The sequence below is a fragment of the Osmia bicornis genome, chromosome 3 (genome assembly GCF_907164935.1).
Source record: "Osmia bicornis bicornis chromosome 3, iOsmBic2.1, whole genome shotgun sequence".
NCBI lineage: Eukaryota > Metazoa > Arthropoda > Insecta > Hymenoptera > Megachilidae > Osmia > Osmia bicornis.
In genome coordinates this window covers 11,019,993-11,043,982 of record NC_060218.1, presented here as the reverse complement: position 1 = coordinate 11,043,982, position 23,990 = coordinate 11,019,993, and the positions used below count along the sequence as shown (strand labels likewise).

Genomic DNA, 23,990 nt, shown 5'->3' with positions numbered 1-23,990 from the left:
TACAATGAAATTACATATGTACATACTTGCATAATAAAAACTAAACATAAATTATCATGATTTATTTGCATATTATCAAAAAATTGTTTGTTTTCTTAACGGATTACATTGAAAAATACCCGAATAAAAGTTAATGCACGAAATTAATTTTTTATACACAATCTGAAATCAATAGTATTACATATTACTAACGACAAATGTTATATTGAATAATATTTTTTACAGAATAAAATTTATACAATGCAATAAAAATTAATTTAATGGCTTATTCTGTTTAAAACGAAAAATAAATGCTTAACTATCAAGGAATAAAAATCTGTCCCATTCTCTTTCTTTATTAGGTGCTCTGTTTGTGTAGCGAAAAAGAATATTACAGCACAATCGACACAATTCGTTTGAGTAGAGTAAAATTGTTGTCATTTGATATAACCAACTCACATAACTTGACCTCAAAGATTACTACTCGTAATGTCACTAAAGGCTATGGTACAGCTTATTTGACGATCATAATATAATCGCACGCGAACATGTATCGTTCAGGATAGAAAATAATTTACGTCTCGTACGATGCATACCAAGTTGCTCTGGCCACCACGATGGTTACCCAACTACTAAACGAACCATTGTGCGAGGGATAGTCGCAAACAACCCCTTCTCCTTACTGTATACTGTATACATATGTACATCATCAGATTACGCATAAGTACACTTATACAATACTATTTCCCTATCGACGTAATTTTCTACTAAAATACATTTTAATATTATCGTCGCTTCTAAAGACCTCTAACAGTGCAATCTTTACCATATCTCCTACATAAATGGTTCTTACCAAATTGTATTAATGTTTAAATAATTTATAGAATTAAATGACTGCTATTATTTATTTTGCAATATTTCCGCCTGTTTTTGTTTTTTTGTTAACTTACTGTTAAGTAAACGTTTACTTAATTCTTAACTGGTGAGGAAAGGTCTGACTTATCCCGATTATTTAATTTATTCAATTAACTATTGGCAAATATATAAACTTTATAAGTTGAAAATATCCTATAAGAGAAAATCAAATATATATTCGATTGTCGTTTATTTAAAAATTTCGTTGTTCTTCAGACTTCAGACACCACCTCACCAATTAAGGATTAAAAGTCAATTACAGTGCCACTAGCATCACTAGTGAAATTAATAGTAGTAATACACGAAAGAATAATCCACGTTTTCTGGATGTAATTTTGAAAATAAAATGTATAATAATTATGATATTCATATTTAGGAGAAGTATATCCATGGATGTACGGAGCGTATTTTAGAAAATAATTGTTAAAATTAAAAGATTTCGAAATTAAATTAAATTAAACTAAATTAAACATTTTTTAAATTTGAGTTTTGCAACTTCGCAATTTAAAAACCTGTATATGTTAAATTTTGTAATATTTAATAATTAAACATTGTACAAATTTGTCCTAAATGGAACTTATTATTAATATCTTCAAAATGTGGATTTTGATTGGATCTTCTACTCCTACATTGTGACGCGTATCTACAAGCTACGGAAGCCTACCATGTTTGGTACTATAAGTACACACTCTGACAAAACTATAAGACAGATGGTTATTTTAATATAAATATGTAATTTTGTAAGGCGGCCGGATTTAAATATATCACCTAACCTAACCTAACCTATCACATATATGTGTGGTTTTAACCTCTCGCGCCATAGTGTCCAACGAAAAACTACCCTTCTGACTAGTAACTACTCAAAAAACTGCGCTGTATTCTACTGGCTCAATCAGTCAAGATATTTATCACACTGACCGTTACGAGTTGGGAATTATATAAATTCGCCGGTTAATTTGATAAATATTCAATAATATATCACATTTACCAAATTTAGTGGTGATTATATGTATATAATAACCGGCAATTATACATAATCACCACATTTATTACATTTACTGTAACATATATGTACATATATGGTTCACACACTCGATTCTTATGTTTGTATGATAATGATATTTACGTGCTAGGCATTTGCTATAATTAGCAAATGCTAAGCTACAATCTTTGAGAAATTATAGACAGCACATACACATGTAATTAATTTAGGATACTGATTTCTAATTAATGCTTCCTTCATTAATGTTAACATTAAAATTGCTGACGTCCCATATACAGTTATTTTTAAATTGAAAACAATAAGAACTAGAAAAGTACAATAAGTAAATAAATAAGTATAATTATTCTTCATCTCGCGAATAATTCATATATGTATATTTCGATCAAAGCGCCAAAATAGTTTCTGCGATTTAAAATAAGAAATCTAACTAATAGCCAGTTAATATGGTCAAAAATACCTCCCAAACTAAATTCGGGGAAATTTCCGAAAGGCCCCATCACCCCAGGACACCCAAACTTCGGATTTATAGTAATTGTGGGACGAGAAATCGAATGAGACCATTTTCAGAACTGGCAAATAAACCGTTCTCGAAATATACAGGGTATTCCAAAAGTGCGGATACCCCCTATTATCTTGATAAGAACGCATTTCCACGCAAAATGACTAACCTAACCCTAACCCTAACCCTAAACCTAACCTAACCCCAACCCTAACCCTAACCTAGGTTAGGTTAGTCATTTTCCGTGAAAATGCGTTCTTATCGAGGTAATAGGGGGTTTCCGCACTTTTAGAATACCCTGTATATCTCGGGAACGGTTTATTTGCCAGTTCTGAAAATGGTCTCATTCGATTTCTCGTCCCTCAATTACTATAAATCCGAAGTTTGGTTGTCCTGGGGTGATGGGGCCTTTCGGAAGTATACCCCTAAATTCGACTTGCGATGGCTCATTCGATGGCTTATCAAGAAAAAAATAGTCTGTGCCAAGTTTCAGCCCTGTATCTCATCTGGATAGGTGGTAATGGGCAAAAATGTAAAACACACGTTCTTGGTCGATTTCTCCTATATTTGTGCAGGAAAGATTCTGAGAAAAATCAGAGATATTTCTATTCATGAGACAGATATTACAATACCTTTGTAGATTTTTACCTTTGTAGAAAAATGGCGATTTTGTATGGAAGGAGTCACGAATATGAATTTATAAATAATTTTTGGTGTCATTAATAGTTATGAAATAATGCGACTGTCACACTTAAGCGCGGACACCCTGTATACATAACCTTGGGTCAAAACTGACCCGTTGTAAGTTAGGCAAGGGATCTTGTATGTTCAGCTAAAAGTTTAGTCTATTCTCAGACGAATTTACTATGTATAGGAAGCTGAAAAAAGTGCATACAACAGGCGTGCAGGTCTAATTGGTCGTGTCCCACATCAGCCCATGCGAAGTTTTGGCTGAAACGTATTATTGGTCGTAACAGTCGCATCTACAAACTAATTAAACTCGTGTAAAACTAGAAAACGAGTAATATGTACGTGTGGGGGGGGGGGGGGGGATACCTCTTGACCTCACGCCATCCTGTGCGCAATCTTTCCAACTCTCTATAATACATACATATGTTGGTCTTTCAAGGTCATTTATCACCGTTTAACAGGTTCGAGCCCAGGATAACAGGTGCAGCTCGGCCACGAAACGCCATTAAAAAGTACAGTATTGCCTCGAAATAAGCAAGTAATCTCTGCTTCAAAATAAGCAATTCACTATCCCCTTTTCTTTGTTTGAAGTGGCCCACAAAATGAGAGGTCCGTTTGCCGCTACCTCGGATCTCTCACTCGTTTCTACGAGTGACGTATCTTGACGATCTCTCATTCGTAGCATACCTACTTCGTAATAAGCCACTGTTCGGTCCCGAGCGAGTTGCTTATTTTGAGGCAATACTGTAATACGACTGACGGTGTTTCTAAAGACAATGATATCAATCGGTACTGACGCTATTCGACAATCGAATAAGAGCGAATTGACAGTGAGCAAATAGCCCGCTTTGGCACCGGCTTTTCTTAAGGGTAAAGAAAAGCCTCTTGTCTTCTTTTTCCCGCTCTTAAATACTAACAAAATCTATCGGGCCCTATTACTCATTCAATGTAAACGCGGCCTAGTGGTAAAAGTCGAGAAAGAAATCTCCTCCCAATTGCTTTCAGTTTTGCCTACAACGAATGCAACCTAGACACTCCGTTCCCTACATTTTCTCTTAACTAGAAGAAGCTTCAGTTGCTCGCTATTGTACACTTGGGTACAATGTAAGCTTCCTTTGACTAAGAGCAAAGGTAGGGAAAGAAGATTTTTACTATTTGTTTTTAATTTCGAGAGAACCCAAAGAGAACCTAGGGATAGCCTTCGAAGAATCCAAAGAGAGCGTAATTTAAATACTCCATCCCCTACCTTTCCTCTTAATTAAGAAAAAAGCCTAAATTGCATGTGACTATACATATACATCCACATGCAATGTAAGCTTCCTTTGGCTAACAATAAGGATAAAGGTAGAGAGAGGAGTCTACTTTTGTTTTCAATTTTAGAAAAACCTGAGAGGAGCCTAAAGAGAATCTATCTTATTGTTAGTTACAACCGCCCACTCTCCTATCTTCGTACGTAAAGAACAAGGATGAATAAGGACAGTGGTTAGGTTCTTCTTTTACACTTCCCTTCAAATGGATGAAAGCCTATATTATATACAACTATACGAATGTCTCAATGCTCGAAGAATTTTATGATTTCTTAAAAATAGACACCTTTCTAATAAAGGTAGATTTACTCAGGTAGGCTCGAACGTGTCAAGTACTGTTGTAATCGTCTACAGTTGAATTTATTCCGAACCACGCTTTTTCGATACAGAGCCCATATAATTATTGTATGCATAAAAAATAACATTACTTACTTGACGGTCAACTGTCTTTGGATTAAGAGCTTCTTTTCAATTTGTTCGATTGGAAATTGTGGAACTTCGTAAGGAGCTGAAATCTCATTAGGTAATTCGTGAGATGTTAGTCTGAGAGAGGTTCCACCTGTAGCTACTCCACTACCTTCTAATCCAAAAACTGGGCTTTCACTTCCTGTAACAAAAATTTAATTTTCTTTTTAATCTGAAAAGTAGTATACGTGTATTTAGGCTAAATTATTTTTTAATTTATGTAAATATGGACAAAGTGTATTTTCTAATATAAATAAAATGTTACTTTATTAGCTGACCTTGGATCAAAGCCGAAGCTAATCCACTATCAATAGAGGGATACGTATAATAGTTTTAAGAAATTTTCAATGCTACAGTACCGAACATGGTAGGCTTCCATAAGAGAAATGGCGGCATAGAGAACAGAGGCCTTGTCACTGACTATAATGTTCGAGAGTTACCAGGCTTTATAAATAAATTGAATTCAAAAGTTTTAAAATCTCAAAATATAAATTTCAAAGTTTTAACATTCAAATTCTTAAATTTCAGAATATAAAGTTTCATTTAATTTATGTATATATTAAATTGTATAATATTTAATGATAAAAATAATGGTTCCAAATTCATCTTGATATCAATATCCTTGTCTTTCCTGCATGAAAGATTGTTCTTTTAGAATTTTTGGGCACGAATTTGACATGTCATTATTCCTGTCTTCAATTACTCTAACTATAAACTGACAAATTGTTATTCAAATCGTGCATAAGTATTTGCAGTATTTTCTTTTCTCTGGTATGGATGGCTCTATCCAATTAGGCTCGGCCGTGTTAATATGTGTGTATCTAGCATAGATTTTAAATTTCAGTAATCATAAATTACAATATTCAATTTTTGATGTACTGTAAATAACGTTTCACAATTAACTTATTGTCATGAACTATAACACTTTTTCATCGTAATGTAATAGTATTCCTACAATAAATAGAGGAAGTATGCATTCATCCGGAAAATTACCATTATTTTTTGTTTGTCCTGTTTTCTGTAACCATTCGGTGACGGAATTTTGCTTATATCCACTTAAGTAGTCATTTTCATTACCCAACACCATTGTGAACAGTATATGATATATCTAGAGAAACGTTTAAAATTCGAACAGAAAATTGTACAACATTTTTGTATATTTATTCGAACTTATCGATCGTCTATTATAATCATAACCATAATCATAATCGTACATATTTTAATCAAACTATTATAATTAACTATCCTCTCTGGTTATTGTAAATAAATATTTCTAATTTCAAACAATAAAAAGATTATGTACTTTAACACTTAACGGACAGGTTGATTTTTTCTTTATCTTTCTCCATTTCCGGGCATTTTTTGGGGTAGAAAGTATCCCATCCGTAAAGCGTTATAATTACCATTTATGAAAATAGATCAACAAATGAAAATTAGCAATTAATCATCGATATTTAAAACAAAAGAATAAACGTTTAGGATTAGAGCCTTTTCACATTTTCCGATTTTTGCCGTCCGTTTTTGTCTTTTGTAATTTTCGGCAGGTATATTCACTTATTCGTATGTATACATATAAACACATACATACATTTATTTTCAACCGGCCGACGAGAACCGGGCAATGTGAAAAGACTCTTACAATTTATTGTATTTGCTGACAGTACCTATATTATAATTCCTTATATTTGAAAATAATAGTGAAAAAGTAAAGACTTTCCGAACATCTATTATAATCTAAAAGACATGTGTAAAAGCGTGCCCGCCATAAAGATAAGAGAGTGGGGTTTATATATACATACATATGTATGTATGTATGTATGTATGTAGAGATATTCAGTTCACGATCATATAACCACAATACATAATTTGATACGTTGAATAATCCAAGGAATCGATTTATGAAGGAAGAATTATATAGGTCAGTACATAAACGTAATGACATAATACTACTTACGTAATTTTCTCCAGTAACATTGTGTTCTATCTCTAATCGTTTTAAAGATACAGCTTAACTAACAATACATCCTATATAGGGTGGTCTACGTAACTGTTAAATCCCAGATAGCACAGACGGACGTTCCTAGGACATACGAAATGTTCGCCTAACGGACGTCCGTAGGACTTTCAAGACGGACGTTCCTAGGACATACGAAATGCCCGCCTTACGGACGTCCGTAGGACTTTCAAAACGGACGTTCCTAGGACATACGAAATGCTCGCCTTACGGACGTCTATAGGACTTTCAAGACGGACGTTGGACGTTCGGACATAATCTGGACATGAAACGGACGTCCCTGGGATGCACAGTGCTATCTGGGATGGTACAAATCACAGCTCTTTTCTCAGCAAAAAGGGTGTGCTACTTACATAATACATATGTATATCAGTTCACTGAAGATCATAATGAACAGCGTTTAATTTGTTCTCTAGTATCCTATTTAATATGTATTTACATAGTTCTACACACAACAAATTGTCTCCACCGACAACAAAACAACCACAATATCCATGGACTTAAGTTACTCTTCTGGGTCTAGTGAGATGAAAAGGTGGTACTTTGTTATAAGCTCCTTTCATTGGATCAAATAATCACAGTGGAACGTTACAAATAACAAATGAATCATTTTAACGAGACACTTTGAGAAAAATCAAGGTAATTATTTAGATTACGGATGGCACCTCTAATTTCGCTGATTTTTAAATATGTTGTAGAAATCAATATTTTGAACAACGTTTTCCTATACATATAACCGCCGCTCGGCCTTAGTTTTCGAAATATTTTCGAAAAATTGTTGAAACTATTGCATCGAATTCTGCCTATCCGTGTGCAACCGTGACAACGTACGCTTTAGTATGGGTTTTTTCTATTGTCGCCACTTTTCTACTGTTTCTACAGGCAGCAGCACGGCGACCGGCAGAAAATACAATAAAAGATAAGTGCAAGAAAAGATTGCCTGGACAAGTGCAAGGTGGCTACCCCTCCACACGAGACGCTCGACGAGGAAGCCCTCAATACCGAGTACATATCCACCTGTATCAAACGCCTGTATCATATCCCCGTTGCGTATCTATTTGAAGAGGCAGACGTTGCATCGTTGCATGCCACAGCGTGCTGCGGCTCGGACAACATTTCTTCGTTTCTTGAACGAAACTCCCCGCCTGTAGTGGCCCAGTCCTATTGCCGAACCCCGTAGAAACGGTTCGGCAATAGGACTGGGCCACTACAGGCGAGGAGTTTCGTTTTGCTGCGTGCTGTTCCAAAAGAACGGAGGCAACGGGCCCATCCGAAAAATTTATCGATTCTTTACCGTTGGATCGAAGGAAAGGTTCATGCGTTTGCACTTGACATAGCGTTTTGTACCGTCAATTGGGTTTCAAATTCAATAAATTAACATTTCAATTTATTTGAAATCTTGCGGTATTATTAGATATATTTCAAAATCGATGAAATTATTTATGAATTTAATCTAATTTAATTTAGACAAATTTTATCGTCTAAATATATTTAAACAGATCAATTATCTTCGGTGCTACGCTGTACATAAAAGAGCAATGTTAATAATCACCTATGTGATTATTGAAAAAGGACAATGTTAATTTTCCAGAGATTTTTCCGTTACCGAGTATCGAAAGTTAGCCTGTTGGTCTGTGACACGGAGGTAAGCAACGAGCCGATCCGAAAATTGTCGATTTCTTGCCGTTCAAAGGAAAGATTCGGAGAGCGCTTGGAGCGTAAAAACATGACGCTTGAGGCACGGGATAATATGATCTGGGATCAGATATATCAGTGAGGTAATACTAATGCAACGTCTGAACTTTGTTATCTTTCATTTTTTCCTTATAAAACTTTTACCAAAATATTTGTGACGTTTTTCTGATTAAAATGATACAAAACACGATATGGTTCCTGTATTGGTTAAAATTCGTCGTAGGCGGTCAATTTCGAATTTTTCTGATTGGGTGTCCTTTGCAAACGCGAGGGTACCTCCTAGTCCGCGTGAAGGTACCGAAGTTGCATGATACACAGGTAGTACCAGTCCGATGAAAGCAACAAGAGTAATAAATGATGACCTCTTCGAGTAATAAATGGATTAAGTGAACTCGAACCCCTGGTATAATAACATATTTTTTCCGTATTTGATTTCCCTAAGTTATAAACCGATTCCCAAAATTCCTCCTTTAACTTGCAGATGTAATACATAAAAGTTCTACAGTACTAAGCGACGGACTCCTACAATAAAGAAACAGCACGCAGCAAACTGAAACTCCTCGCCTGTAGTGGCTCAGTCCTGTTGCCGAGCCGTTTCTTTTGAGAAACAAAGAAAAATTGTCCGAGCCGTAGCACGCTGTGATGCGCAGGGATGCAATGCGTGCATCTTCAAAAGGATACACAACGGTGATATGATTAGAGGTGTGCGAGTACTCGATTTATTCGAGTACTCGAATTTCGAGTCGAACAATCGAAGCGAGCTCAGCTCGGCTTGTAAATTACGAGTACTCGCACACCTGTAGATATGATACAGGCGTTTGATACAAGCGGATACCCGTATCCGTGATCCGAACCGTAATATCGGTGTGACTAATTGTAAGAGCCCCCGCAGACTGCAGACTTTCTGTCGGCCGATAGTTTGGTTGGGTTCTTAATCAGTATGAAGATGTATGCAAGTGCGCATATTACAACGATTCGGTATCGGCCGATAAATAAGTTTGATGAGTTACACGATTGCATTCAAACTAAACTATACATCTCTTTCCACCCTGTTTGTTCTTTCACCAACACGAGTATTTAGTTGGCCCAGTGTGCGCGTTAACAGTCTGCAGCTCTTATTCAACGATAAAATTTGTTTATTTATGACCTTTTTTTAATAAAACTTTTCCTAACGCATTTGTGAGAATTTTTTTATTAAAATGATACCAAACACGATATATGTAGTTTGAATTATATCTATTTATTTATTCAGAATATGCTGCGGAACTATTGATTGCAAATTAGGTGCTTTATGATGTTAAAAAAAGCGCATGATTTCCATCAAACTAAATAGTTTTTTCCTATTGAAAATTAAAGTACTTTACAAGCTAACAATAAAGATGAGGTTGCGCCGAAATACAGTAAATAAACAATAATAATAGAATGAACAACATAGAATCGACACCACGGCTGGATATAAATGATGTGTACGGACGCAAAATCGATACCTCGCCTTAGCTGGATATACGCCTCTCTTGTACATACATACGCTATGTTTGGGTCCCAATCTCTCTTGCACATGCCTAGCTTTTACTGTATACATATAACGGGTGGGCTTAAAAATCAAATTTAACTAATTTCAATGATTTTGAATCTCAGCTCCTGTGTCTGATCGCCGTCAGGCGGCCAGAATATTACTTTATCCTAACCCAACCAAATTCACTGATCAGATAGATTAGGTCAGATTAGGTTAGGTTAGGCTAAATTAAATCCCCGACTCCCACGAGGCAGCCGGCACACTCAAGTCCGAATTTAAAATCGTTAAATTCGATTTTTATTTCATTTTGTATTATATATCTACGATACGTTAAATTCAGCAAAACAGAAGTACACGAGATATATACAGTGGTTCCTCGGTATACGACCTTAATCCGTTCCTGATGTTTGGACTCGTACCGAATAGGACGTATACCAAACCAACCTTTCCGATAAGAAGTAATGTAAAAAAGATTAATTCGTTCTCATGTAAAAAAAAACTCCTATTGATACTATACCTACATTAATGGAGTTGTAAAATAATTTAAACACTGTTTATGTCATGAACAGCATTTAAACGATTTCTTAGAAGTTTATAAAAAATATTCACTAGTTTATTTAACATAATTAATTTGTAAAATATAAATGTAACCTAATGATAGATTCTAAATTAACAAACCAAATAGAATAAATTTTATTGCCTCCTGTTTTGCGGTTATATGTACTTTGTTATATGATATCCTTACTTATATGATCAGTCAGTTAATAATACATCAACTCCGAATATAATTGATTATTCATTTAATTTTCCCTCTGAGATAATTATTTAAAAATGACGCAAAATTTACACAAAAAATGTATGCCGTATACCGAACAGAAGTCGTATCCCGAGCAAAATTTGTTACGTCCAAACAGGACGTATTCCGAATTGGACGTATTCCAAAGCAGACGTATACCGAGGTACATACAGTATTGTTTCGAAATAAGCAACTGTTCGGTCCTGAGCCACTTGCTTATTTCGAGGCAATTCTGTACTATCTCTGCATACTACTGTATTGGTCATCGGTCGCCGTATCGCCGTGCTGTTGCCTATAGAAACAGTAGAAAAGCAGCGATCGCATACTAACGCATAAGTTGTAGCACAGACGCACACGAATAAGTAGAATTTAATGTAATAGTTTCGACAGTTTTTCGAAAATATTTTGCAAAATGCGGCCAAGCGGCGGTTATATGTATAGAAAAAAGTTGTTCAAAATGTCAATTTTTATAAGATATTTAAAAATCATCAAAATCGGAGATGCCGTCCGTAATCGAAATAATAACCGTATACATATTTATATACAGTTAAAGGATAAAGTTCCGAATGTTCCCCGTCGCGGATCGACATGAAAGGAGGGTTGGTTGGGAGCAGGTAAGTAGACGACCCCAAATATAAAGTGATATTTTCGGCCTCCTATTGGTTTCCGAGATACATAATAATTAAAAACTTTCGGTACAATACGTAGAATTTTTCTTATACAGACGTAACTAACACAACCGTCTTCGCTGTAGTAGCTGTCATCGTCAAGTGTCGAACAGTCGTTGACGCAGCTGGGGTTTCAACCTATCTATAGGGTGTCCTATTTAAAACTTTGGAGATACAACGACCGTCGCAGCGTTGTCGGCCGCCGGAAATTTATTTAGCCTAATCTAACCTAATGATTTTTGTTGTGTTGGTTGGTCGGTTAGCTCGGTCATCATACAACAAGGAAAGGAAAAATGTTACAAAAAGTTTTAAAAAAATGGATTTCACATGGGGTACCCTATAGAAACGGAAACCGACATCGCTATGGTGTCAACGGCTAGGCTGTTCGACACTTGACAATGACGGTTGCTACAACAAAGATGGCTGTGTTAGTTACGTCTGTATAGATAAAAGTCTATGTATTGTACTGAAAGTTTTTAATTAATATCCTGGAAACTAATAGGAAGCCAAAGATACCACTTTATATTTGGGGTCGTCTACCTGCTCTCAACCAACCCTCCAAATTTCATGTCGATCCGCGAACCGGGGACATTCGGAACTACAGCCCAATTAAATTTGTTAATTATATAATTTATATTTTATTAAGAAAACGCAACTCTTGGGAATTGTTAGGCTTTTATATTTTCCTCTGTGTGAAGGTATATGTGAGTAAGTACTTATTTACTTGCAAGATATTCAAAATATGATACGCAACAGTGGCCAATGAGCGTGTGCGCACGCGTGATTAGACAAAGACACAAGGGACCTTCACGTACCGTTTTCTTTCTGCTCTTATTCCGCATCGACTTATGCGCATTTATGCGCTAGCAGCTAGCACATGGTTTACGCGCTTTATTCCGGACTAATACTTACATATACCTAAGTAGAATTTCGAACTAGGAAAACCAACAATACGGTAAAATTTAACAATTTTTGCTGCCTCAAATATTTCTTAATTAAATAATTGTTAGATATATCTTAAAATATATACTACAACATTATAATAGTGCAATTCCAATTAATAACTATCAAAAACGAATATATTACACTATTTCACGTTAACCAACATACTAACTGTATAAGTAATTTCATAGTTTTTGTTTGAAAATAATTTTGCCTTAAAATACACTTCAAATATCAATTCCTTGCAAAGTGATAGTTGTTTAAATATAGATATGTACATATATACATTTTTTCTAAAAAAAAACATCTTTATTTCTTTCTTTAAATAACCGTCTTTACGTGCATTCGTTCCCTACTCTCACCAATAACGATATATTTTCTATAAAAAGTATGCAATCTTTCAATTACATTGAAAGAAAGAACAAATTTGTATTTTATGCACATAATAGATTTTCTAGGCAATAATTGTATCTAGTCAAAGTGAGAATTAAAATATTCCATTATGAAGTACTTAATAAATAGTTTGTATGTATATGTATGTATATTTAAAACATTTCATTAACGGAGCTGATAAATCAATAAGCTTATCGTAACTTATAGACGATAAGAATATAAAACTTCACAACAACATTAACGGTAGTCTTATTTATTTATTTAATCGAAATCCTTCGAAAATTTTGTTTTATAAATTTGACTAATTTATATAAAAAATGATCAAACATGTTTTTTGACTGTATAATAAAACGTGAAGAATAATAATACATAGAAGATAAAAGGTTAAGTGCAAGAAATTCTTTTGTCTCTTCCTTAGCAGTTGCTACACACCAGCACTGCTAATTCCTGATAATGAAAAAGGCTGGCGATCGACAAAATAAATATTTAATTTCTTTTACGCAGTACATATTCTTTGAATAATAAGAGATGTTTGTCTCTAAATAGAGTTTTTAGTTATTAATATTAACTTTTTTCATATTAACTGATTTAAATTATCAACAATATTGTATCTTAAAATGATAACCTACAAAAATTTAGTTCTTGAAGATTACTAATAACTAATAACTAATCTCTTCTAGTTATTTACATGCATTTCTTATTAGTTTGAAATTGAAGGTGAGTTACGATGTAACTTTTAATGAAACTATTTAATATCATAAACTAAAATTTGAATATATGTATAACGTTTTTAACGATAATACACATGTACTATTACCGATTAAAAAGAAGCCTTTGATTACATAGACGATCGATACATATTTCGACAATTTTTGTAGTTTTACAAATATATACCAACACTTTCACTAATTTTTCGAATGATAATATTATACAAGGTACTGATACGAATAACTTTTTTCGGATAAAACGAACACCTTTCTCCGAGATAATATTTATATATTTATATATGTATGTAAATACATACAAAGTATTTAAAAGAAAATAAACACGACACGTCCAGTCCGTAATTCAGAGGGCACTGACCACTGTTGTTAACTGGTCCCAAGTATCACATACACTGACTGTAATATTGAGTTGGCACTTGTAGACTTAAGATACGTGCGCACGCTCGTATGCGTATGTACATATATGTATACATATACGTATAGTAAACCGGCTCGAAATATATCAAAGTTAATGTGGCGTTTGACCCTAGTACAGTAAAGTTGCATCTTCGGGTCAATAAGAATTGCGCAAAATTTCTAATCTCTGAACTGATATCTTCCGTTTCGGCAAGAATATTGAAATTTCAAGAATTTTGTAAAAATAAGTACAATAACCTAACAGCGACCATTACTATTATTGCAGCTGTTAATAACGATAGGATCAATATCAATATGTGTACTTATAAATTCGAATTAGATTCAATAGTCAAAGTTCATGAATATCACTGATAACAGACGTTGATTTGCATATTCCATATATTACGTGTATTTGTGATCTTTAAACGCTCATTTTGAACTTTAAAATGAGTACTGGCAAATGTTAAAAATCTGTTTACAAGTACTTTAAGGATAATATGAAAAAAGTCTAAAAGGTCCTATACAGGGTGTTCATATTATTATTAGCCAGAAATGAAAGAGACATAAAGCCTAGTAAATTTTTTATGTTTTCAATATTTGTGGAACATTTTCCGAGACAAAAGAGGATATTTGTTTAATTTTAAAATAATAAAAAATCTCGTTTGCGATGTTTGCGAAGTTAAATAATTTCTTATTTCAATCGCAACAGCAGATGAAGTACACATATTTATAATGTATAATTTATAAGTACACATAGTATAAAAAATAATATTGTTTTATTAGATAAATGGAGTTAATTATTAGTATGCAATTAGAATATCTAGTAAAGTTACTCTTCTGTGTCTGGTGCGATGAAATATTGGTAATTGAATGGAAAATTTTTTAATTTTCTGCTTCTTTTTTCTCAGACTTCGTTTGAACCTACTTGTGACGTAGTTGAATCCATTACTAGCTATCATTGCTAAAAATATGCAAAACAAAGTGCTGACATGACTCAGAGTAGAATAAAATTTATTTTAGGACGTTGAACGATATTGAACTCGCGTAGAAACTGGTAAAGTAGCCAAAATCCAATATCAAGACAGAATTTAACGTGAATGACTACTCGGTGCTTTTTCAATCGAAAATTCAAAATGGTGGACTTAATATGTCAACAAAATTAGCAAAATTACGATAGAATTTCACAAAAATTCTTATTTAAAAATTTTCAGAACCGTTCGTTTTCTATTTCGTTTCGAAAAATGAAAATTCAATATGATGGACCGAACATGGCTATCACCAAAGTTTTGACAGATATGCTTTTCAACCTTATTTTGGAAGGTTATTGAGTTCGCTGATACTGCTTTTTTTTGAATAATGGTACAGTAACTACTCTTCTACTATTTAAATTGAAATTCAGTATGTAGATACTCACAAATCTAAGTAAAACTCAAATCTCAGTTTAGAAGATTCGAATGCTATTTAGCTATACAAATTATTAATACCTTGAGAAGTATTTATGAAGTACTCAATAGAAACAAATTGATTTTGAGCTTAAAATAAATTTTTGCACCTTGTCAAAGTCGTCAGCGTAACTAGGAGTTTTTTTCTGTGATGAACCAGATCTTTTAAAAATTTTGAAAGTTTAGAAGCCTAAAATCTTAAAATCTCAGAATGGTGAGAAGGCCAGTCCATATGTCACCTAGTTATGGCAATGATAAAAATGCAAGTACAATAAAAGCTGGATAAATGCAAGAAAAGATTGGCTAGATAAATGCAATGATCGGACCCCAATCTCTCTTGTATTTATCCAGCTGTTACTGTATTAATTTTAACTGCTTTAACTAATCTTTAACTCGAACTTAAAGAGCAGCGCCAGATTAAAGAGAGATCTAAGGGGAGCTACAGTTCCGGGCCCACTTGCCAGGTGGACCCCTACTAAGTCCTCTATTTATTATGTCAACAAATATTGAATACAAATTTTTTATTAATACCCTTGTTCTTTACGATTAAATATTTATTTCTTTAGAATAAATTTCAATTGTTGATTGCTTAAGATTCGTAATGGAAATGATGAATTCATTTTGTTCACTTACGAGAAGTTCTACATACATAGTGAAACTAAATATAATAAATCTATATAGTGAAATGCAAAATTACTGGGATACTCAGAAGTCGAAGAAGGAAGAACTGAGTGAGCGTCAACAAATTTAAAAGCTACGTAGAAATGCTCGAAAGTCTGGATATAGAACCCGGAACGGATCAGTCAGTAGAACACCTACACACGCTAATAATATCTAGAATCAATGATACCGCCAATGCTCTAGGTATGTCATCAACTAGGAAATTATCCTGTATAAGAAAACCAAGAAATACGGCACAGTACAATGAAAAATACTATAAAGCAAAAAAAGCATTGAAAGAAGCAATAAAAGTATTTAGAAAAAGAGGGCAGTCACAAGATAGGGAAATCTATGTAAAAGCAATAAAACAATATTAATTTACCACAAACCAAACAAAGAAAGCATACCATAGAAATTTACAAATAGAAATAACCAAAGTGAAAGATACAATTAACTTCTGGAAGTTTATAAGGAAACTAACGAATAACACCCGGTCTGATAACAAAATAGATATAAAAAATTGGCAATGTTACTACAAAGATATTTATAAACCAAGATTGACCCAACAGTACTACCTATTAAATGTGAGACACCCATACCTGGATTAAGACTTCCAGCTAAAGATTTAGAAGCAGTGCTAGGAAAATTAAATCCCAATAAGGCCTCTGGGCCAGATGGTGTGTCTAATGTGTTTTTCACCAAGCCCTGCTCCAAAACATGAAGCTTCTATTACTAAAATTCATGAACATAGCAATGCAACAAAGGGAAACACCACCAAGTTGGTCAAAGTCCAAAACATTAATGCTCTACAAAAAAGGGGACAAACTAGACCCGAACAATTACAGGGATAGCTTTAACCAACAACATCGCTAAAATATTCACTGCGCTGCTTGCTAAAAGAATGAGCATATGGTGTGAAAGCAATGGGATTCTTTCGGAGGGACAAGTCGGTTTTAGAGAGAGCAGATCGTGTGATGACAACATATTCATCCTACACGCAAAAATCGCAGAGACATTGCTACGCCCAAAAGGGAAATTATTTATCGTATTTGTGGATTTCAAAAAGACTTTTGATTCGACCCAACACCACATTCTCTGGGAAAAGTTTCGCAGAGCGGGCTTAAGTTCTCAACTGATAAAACTGTTAATAAGCCTTTATCAAAATCCTAGTACTCAAATACAGAGAAGTAGAAATGAACTTTCAAACAACATAGCTATAAATAAAGGTGTACTTCAGGGGGGACAACCTAAGCCCGCTGCTCTTCTCCTTAATGATTCACGATATCGAAGATTACTTCATACTAATTGAACTCAAGAAATTAGTAAAGAAAATGGAACTGCTGCTTTTTGCAGACGATGTAACAAGTAAATCTACAGGAAAGATTGAACACATTGCATAGTTATAACATAGAAAATCAACTCGAAGCTAACAGAGATAAAGCAAAGCTTTTAATATGTAAGAAATACAACAAAAAAGGGGCAAAAAAACAGAACAGTATATATGTACATATGTATAACGAATCACCAATAAGGCTGGTTCAGACACTCTTTATCGGCTCTTTACTGTTAGCTTGTAAATTAGTTTAATTTTCAATAGGAAAAAACTCCGGTTTGATGGAAATCACGAGTTTTTCCTAAAATCATAAAGCACCTAATTTGCAGTCAATAGTCCCGTAGCCCAGAAATATTCTGAAATGAACTGTGGCAACAATAAGTTTATGAAGCCTTCGACTAGTTTAGTACTCTGCTAGAAATATTTGATAAATAAGTGTAATTCAAACTATATTGTTTTTGGTGTCATTTTAATCAGAAAAATTTCACAAATGTGTTAGTAAAAGTTTCATTAAGAAAAAGTCAAAAATAAAAAAATTTTATCATTGAATTGGTATTTAGTCACACCGATACATTTCGGCTCCTCGCTTTGAATCCTTGGACCTCTCTCTCCACTATCTGTCCGTTTCTACAGGGTGATTCTCTCGGCGCGCAACACACTAGCCGCCCCGCACAATAAAACCCTGCTGTGTTTGCGGGTAAAAAGACCCAGGGGCCATATCGCCGGACCCAAAACTGCTCTGTGTGTGTTTATGGCTGAAACGAAGACAAGAAACGGAATAGCAGGGATTCCATTGTGCGGGACGTCTATTGTGTTGCGCGCCGAGAGAATCACCCTGTACGTTCACGCTTGGATGGAGCCGCGTGTAAACACAGAATTGACACCTCGGCGGGATGTACAGGGTGATCCTCTCGCAGCCGGACACAAAGGAACTGGCGACAATGAACCCCTTGACCGCACCATGAGGAAGTCCCCATTGTCACGTGACAGCGGGGACCTACCCGGGCCGAGACGACTCTGTGTGTCTTCGTGGTGCGGTCAAGGGGTTCATTGTCGCCAGTATCTTTGTGTCCAGCAGCGAGAGAAACACCCTGTATGTATGCAATGTTTGGGTCCCAGTTTTTACTGTACATTGGAATTTGATATTTCCTTACAGCCCTAACCACGAAACAGTATATTTATGTACTGTGTTAATGCGCGTGCGTCATCAAGCAAGGACATTAGGAGCCTACATGCAGCGCTCTCTTTCTATTGCTATATACATAATATGTACAATACATATTTGTATGTACGTATTGCGTTCTCAATAGTGCGCTAACGCACTCTATTCTTATACTTCTATGGTCTTTACATAGAAATCTGTCTTTGTTTATAAACCGTGTTATACACAGCTACTCTGACGCAAAACTGAACAAAGCAAATCTTTTTCTACGTGTTAAAATAACATGTATGTACAAATAATACTTCGTGTACAATTTTTCGCTATGTAAAAGAATGAAAATCAACATAACTTTAGTTGTTCATTTGTACTTTGCATTTATACGTATGTAGATATATTACCTGGTGCGTGGTATTTTATGCATGTCAAATGATGAACTCTTAGAACAGAAACTCATTATTTTACCGTAATGTGAGTCATGGATGAATGTTATTACATAACTGATAGTCTGACACATTATTGTCCTTAAAATTTTTAATTGTTATTGTACAAAGAGACTATTAGTATTACGGTGCTTAAATTGTTTGTCTGATTTATGATTTATTGAATTCTAGTCATTTGTTACGTATAACATTTCTAGTATTAGTCCTTTATTGTATATGTAGATTTATTTGCTTTTTATTCGTTAAAATAACATCGATCTAAAAAAACACGTAACCTTCGGTTAAGAAAAAAAGAATCGTCCCTTTTCGTGTTCAGAAAATTATTCCAGTCCACTGACGTAAGCAGATAGAGGCCAGTATGGATCTGGTCCTCCCAAAAATATGAACTGCCCACCTCGAAAATTTTCTAAATTTTCTAAAATTGTTCTACAATTTTCAGATTTCCAATATTTCTAAGAGATCTGTTCCAAACAAGACAAAAAATTCTAGTTAGGTAAATATTTCGCACAATGACCTTCATAACTGTATGTATGTCAAGATCACTGAAATCAATGAGAATAATTCTATTTTACATAATTACTTCTCCTTTTCATATATTATAATATTCGAGTGCTATTTTCTAAAATTAAAATCACGTTTGAATTAGAGATGCTGGTATCGATATCGGTATCGATATCTTACAATTATTGATTCTTAACGATGTTATCGACATATCGTTAAGATATCGTTAATTGTAAGACTAATAAGAACGATTAAAGTAGAATTTTCCACTTCACACTCAATATGTTGTAATCAAAGGCCTTAGATCTACGCTTTGTAAAACAACAACCTCGATCTACCCCCATTAATATACTAACCGGTTTCACGAACCCATGGTAGACTTAAAAAATGTCCTGGACCCAATGTATTAATATTATCATTGAACTTAGATTACCCTACCATTAAATTTTTATCATTCAAATCACGAAATTTTTTCATTTAAATGTATTTATGCGTGTTTGAATTTCAAACTTAACCTTCTTCAAACAAGAATTAGATTCTTATGATAAAATTATGCGTTACATTATACTTAGATCTTCCTTATTCTTTTTAACGAAATCGTAATGATAATATCGAGTCATGTATCGGTAACATGCCACTACTATCGATAGTAGAATTTTATCGATAATAACACCTTTAATTTAAATAACATTTCTTACAGAATAACAGTTAACACATTATTTTAAAAACAAAACAAACATGAGATTGAAGTATCGTATTTATAATTCGATATTTAAAATGTTGATAATTTGTGTTATTTGAATGTATATACATATACATATACTATATTAGTATCAAAATATTAAAGTTCAATGATTACCTTCATCTTCAGGATCTATAAGAAAATTTGGTAGTCTTAAACAAAGAAAATAGTCATTTTCTGTGGAAGTAACGCCTCTACTTGACATTTCGAATCACTCACAAATCACTCACAGTTGACTTTAAATTAACAAATTAACAATTAAAGTCACAAGTAACTATAAACACTTTATACTATCTACTTATTGGAAAAACATTTCGTAATTAATATTTAACAACTAAATTTTGTGTTTTAACGTTGAATTAGCTGCTTGAATAAATGTTATTTATGTCTATAACTTGTATAAAATAAGTCACAGGATCAGTCGAATCGAAAAACTTGACAGTAAATACGTCGTTACGTATACACACTGGTTTCACAGTAAAACTATTTTTTTATGTAATACGTTGAAAATGAATTGTAATAACTGTGGCTGAATACGCAAATATAATTTATAATTTATCTAAAACTACTTGGCGCGCACGTTGAATTCGTGTATTGACCGTACACGAGAAAATAAAACACTGAAGATGTACGATTATTCTTTGTATCGTTGAACAGGGTATACTGTCGCGAAAAGAACGAGTAACCTTGTTTTTGCTTGCGTACTAACACTTGACCACTCTAGCAATATGCCTAAATAGACGGAGAACCTTCGTACTGTGGCAAAAATACTATTGGAGGAGGATCGAAGAAGAACAACGGTGAAAACAAGGAAGATGTTAGGCTCTATGCCAAAATTTGAATTCTAGGTACTATTATATACATAACATCTCCACGTATGTATGTAGATACATATAGTTACTGTTATATTTAAAAACAATTATATATGGTCCTTTTTACAGACAAATAAAACAAGACACACAAATACACCCCACGACAAAGCTTTAAGACGTTTATCATTCTAATAAAGATACACGAGTTTCTAGAATTGCTGAAATAAAACTGAACTAATAAACTGAAAAATATCAAATTCAATGTTAAACTCATTAATTATACAATTTATATCTGATAAAGAAAATGCAATTTTCGGGAATTTTAAAGTTTTTATATTTCTTTTTGTAGAGGTTTTTCAAAATTACGCGCGCAGTAGCGGCCAATGAACGAGTGCGCATGTGCGATTGGACAAGAACACAAAGAGCATTTATGCAGCGTTTTCTTTTTATTCCTATATTGCATGCACTTAAATACTTACTTACAAACGTAACTTTACAACTTTACAGTCGCGTTAGCACATGGTTTACGCACTTTATTCTTCTATCTGTATGGTCGTGACATATGTACCTATATCTATTATTTACTACAAATAGGTACAATTATGTATGTACAATTTGAGAACTTGTAGATAGCAACTTGTAAATATTATTATACAAACACATAATTTTGTAGAGTGCCTAAAGTAAAATTGAACTACAGTGTGATTCTCTCGCTACGCAAGACAAAAGCCGTGCCACACAATCGAACTCTGCTGTTTTTACGGGTAAAGAGACCCAGGAGCCATATCGCCGGACCCAAAACTGCTCTGTGTGTGTTTATGACTGACAATGAGACGAAGACAAGAAACGGAATAGCAGGGGTTCCATTGTGCGGCACGGCTTTTGTCTTACGTAGCGAGAGAATCACCCTGTATTTCAATAAACATAATATTTTTTTATAATTTCATTCATTCCCTTTGATAATTTTTTTATAACATTGTAATCCAACGATTTCTATTCATTTAAAATACAATTTTTTAACTCTTTTATAGTGTTAATTATTTGTTATTTGTATATATGTACTTGTCACGGAATCATTCCTTAACAGCCTTCAATAGAGTACAGAACTGTGATAATATGGAATGTACCGTCTGCGTTTGCTAAGATGATACACTCACAATCAGTAGGAATACAGGTCTGATTGGTCGTGCCCCACCTCAGCTCACACGTATTTTCGGCAGTAATACAGTTATTATAAACGTACATATTTGGACAGAGCATCAACTTTGATATTTATTCGTATAACTAAATATTACAATGAATTAAACGAATCTTAATTATAATAAAGTGAAAGCTTAAACATTACACTGTAACAATTTTATACTGATACGCCTGCGTGATCAAACAGAGGCGCAAGAGATCCATATGCACTGTTCTCTTTCTACTGCTATATCGCTTTTTCATCTTGTTCATACACTCTATTTTTTGTAGATCTATATTAAATACTTACAATTAGTAAGGAAAATCAAGCACATAAAGAGGACAAGTGAATAAAGAAAACAGAAAAAACATAGCGTAAGCAAAGGAAAAAGTTCATGTCACATCAGCCATCGTACTTTTTTAAAGGATTTTCCTAGTGTGGCAATCCTTATAAAGGATAAAAGAATTTTTTAAATAAAATTATTCAGCTTTCCAATTATTTAATTTGATAGATTTATTCTTATACATTTTAAGAATATTCAATATTTTTGTTAAGTAAAATATTGATAATCGACATTTATCGGAGTTTTTCAGGTGTGGCTAAGGAAGAAATATTGTCACCAATCGTATCGCTGATATACTAGCTGTTATTTCAATTGTTCAAAACAATAAAAAACTTAAAAAATTCTTAACCTTTTAATAAAGAGATGACGATATGTGAAAATAAAAGTTTTATTTTTTTCAAATAAAGATATGTACTTTCTGAATCGCAAAATTCGAACCAATCCTAAATACATATAGCCGATAAAGAAACATCTGCCGAGTTTCAGGTTTATCATATAATTAGTTTTGAGATATCGTGTTTAAAAAATGTAATTTTGAGAAAAACGCATTTAAAATTTCATGCTATATACATATGTGTATAAAAAGAAATTGTTTACTTACTTTCTCAACTAGGTCCAATACACTTTAAAATCATGCTTTTGAGATAATAAACTGCCACATAATACAAAAGAAGAAAATTCGATTTTTTGAATGCGCCACACTAGATAGACTCCTGAAGTTACATAACAGGTTTTATTTAAGATACTAGATAAAAGATTAATATGAAACTTACGGTCGCGCTGGTGTTCGACATCGTGCGTTGTTGTTGAACTGTCAGCATCACCTTCTCCTAATTCGTAGCAAATTCTATCGGTTCCACCATTTATTTCGTTCACACCATTTACCCCTACCAGATCCTCCATGTTTCTACAAATACGTATAATTTAATTTTTTTTTCTACAGTAATCTTCCACTTCGCCTTTATTTCGACATAGAATCGTCAGTGTATTCGATTGCTACATTAGAATTATACATTGTAATAAATCAGAATTAATTTTGAATTTGACCTTTTAATAACAAAATGATTGTTTAGAAGTATAAACAAGTTACTATTGATTCTTACATGTAAAAGACCCGCACACGTTATACTTGTAAAACTGGTCTCGGTCAAATTCGGTAAAATTTATAATATGTTGCAGTCTAGATGGGGCTGATGAAAAACCTATTACACATAAAAAATCAACAATTAAAAATATAAAATATACAATGGCTTAAATTACAGCTTTAAGAATTCTGTTTCTGAATACATAATTTATGGTATATGCATATTGTATATGCTTGAAAAAAAAAAAATGTACATATAACGTATGTAAGTACATGAGTGCGTGCGTG

At 33.6% G+C, this 23,990-nt stretch overlaps 1 protein-coding gene across 10 annotated transcripts in view; it reads right to left on the bottom strand.

Annotated features, from left to right (window-relative positions):
• Positions 1–23,990, bottom strand: part of LOC114880821 (AMP deaminase 2) — a 62,219-nt gene that overhangs the window by 32,716 nt on the left and 5,513 nt on the right. For 2 of the 10 annotated variants that reach the window (XM_046285052.1, XM_046285053.1), the window contains exons 2-4: positions 23,722–23,820; positions 23,392–23,525; positions 4,826–5,000 (exon numbers count right to left, since the gene is read on the bottom strand). In XM_046285052.1, the coding sequence (XP_046141008.1) occupies positions 4,826–5,000; positions 23,392–23,521 (305 nt within the window). In that variant the 5' untranslated portion in view covers positions 23,522–23,525; positions 23,722–23,820. Of the gene's footprint in view, positions 1–438; positions 617–4,825; positions 5,001–5,851; positions 5,967–13,699; positions 14,006–20,400; positions 21,109–23,391; positions 23,526–23,721; positions 23,821–23,990 lie in introns of those variants that run through there. The other 8 variants (XM_046285054.1, XM_046285055.1, XM_029197245.2 and 5 more) reach the window with 7 other exon arrangements.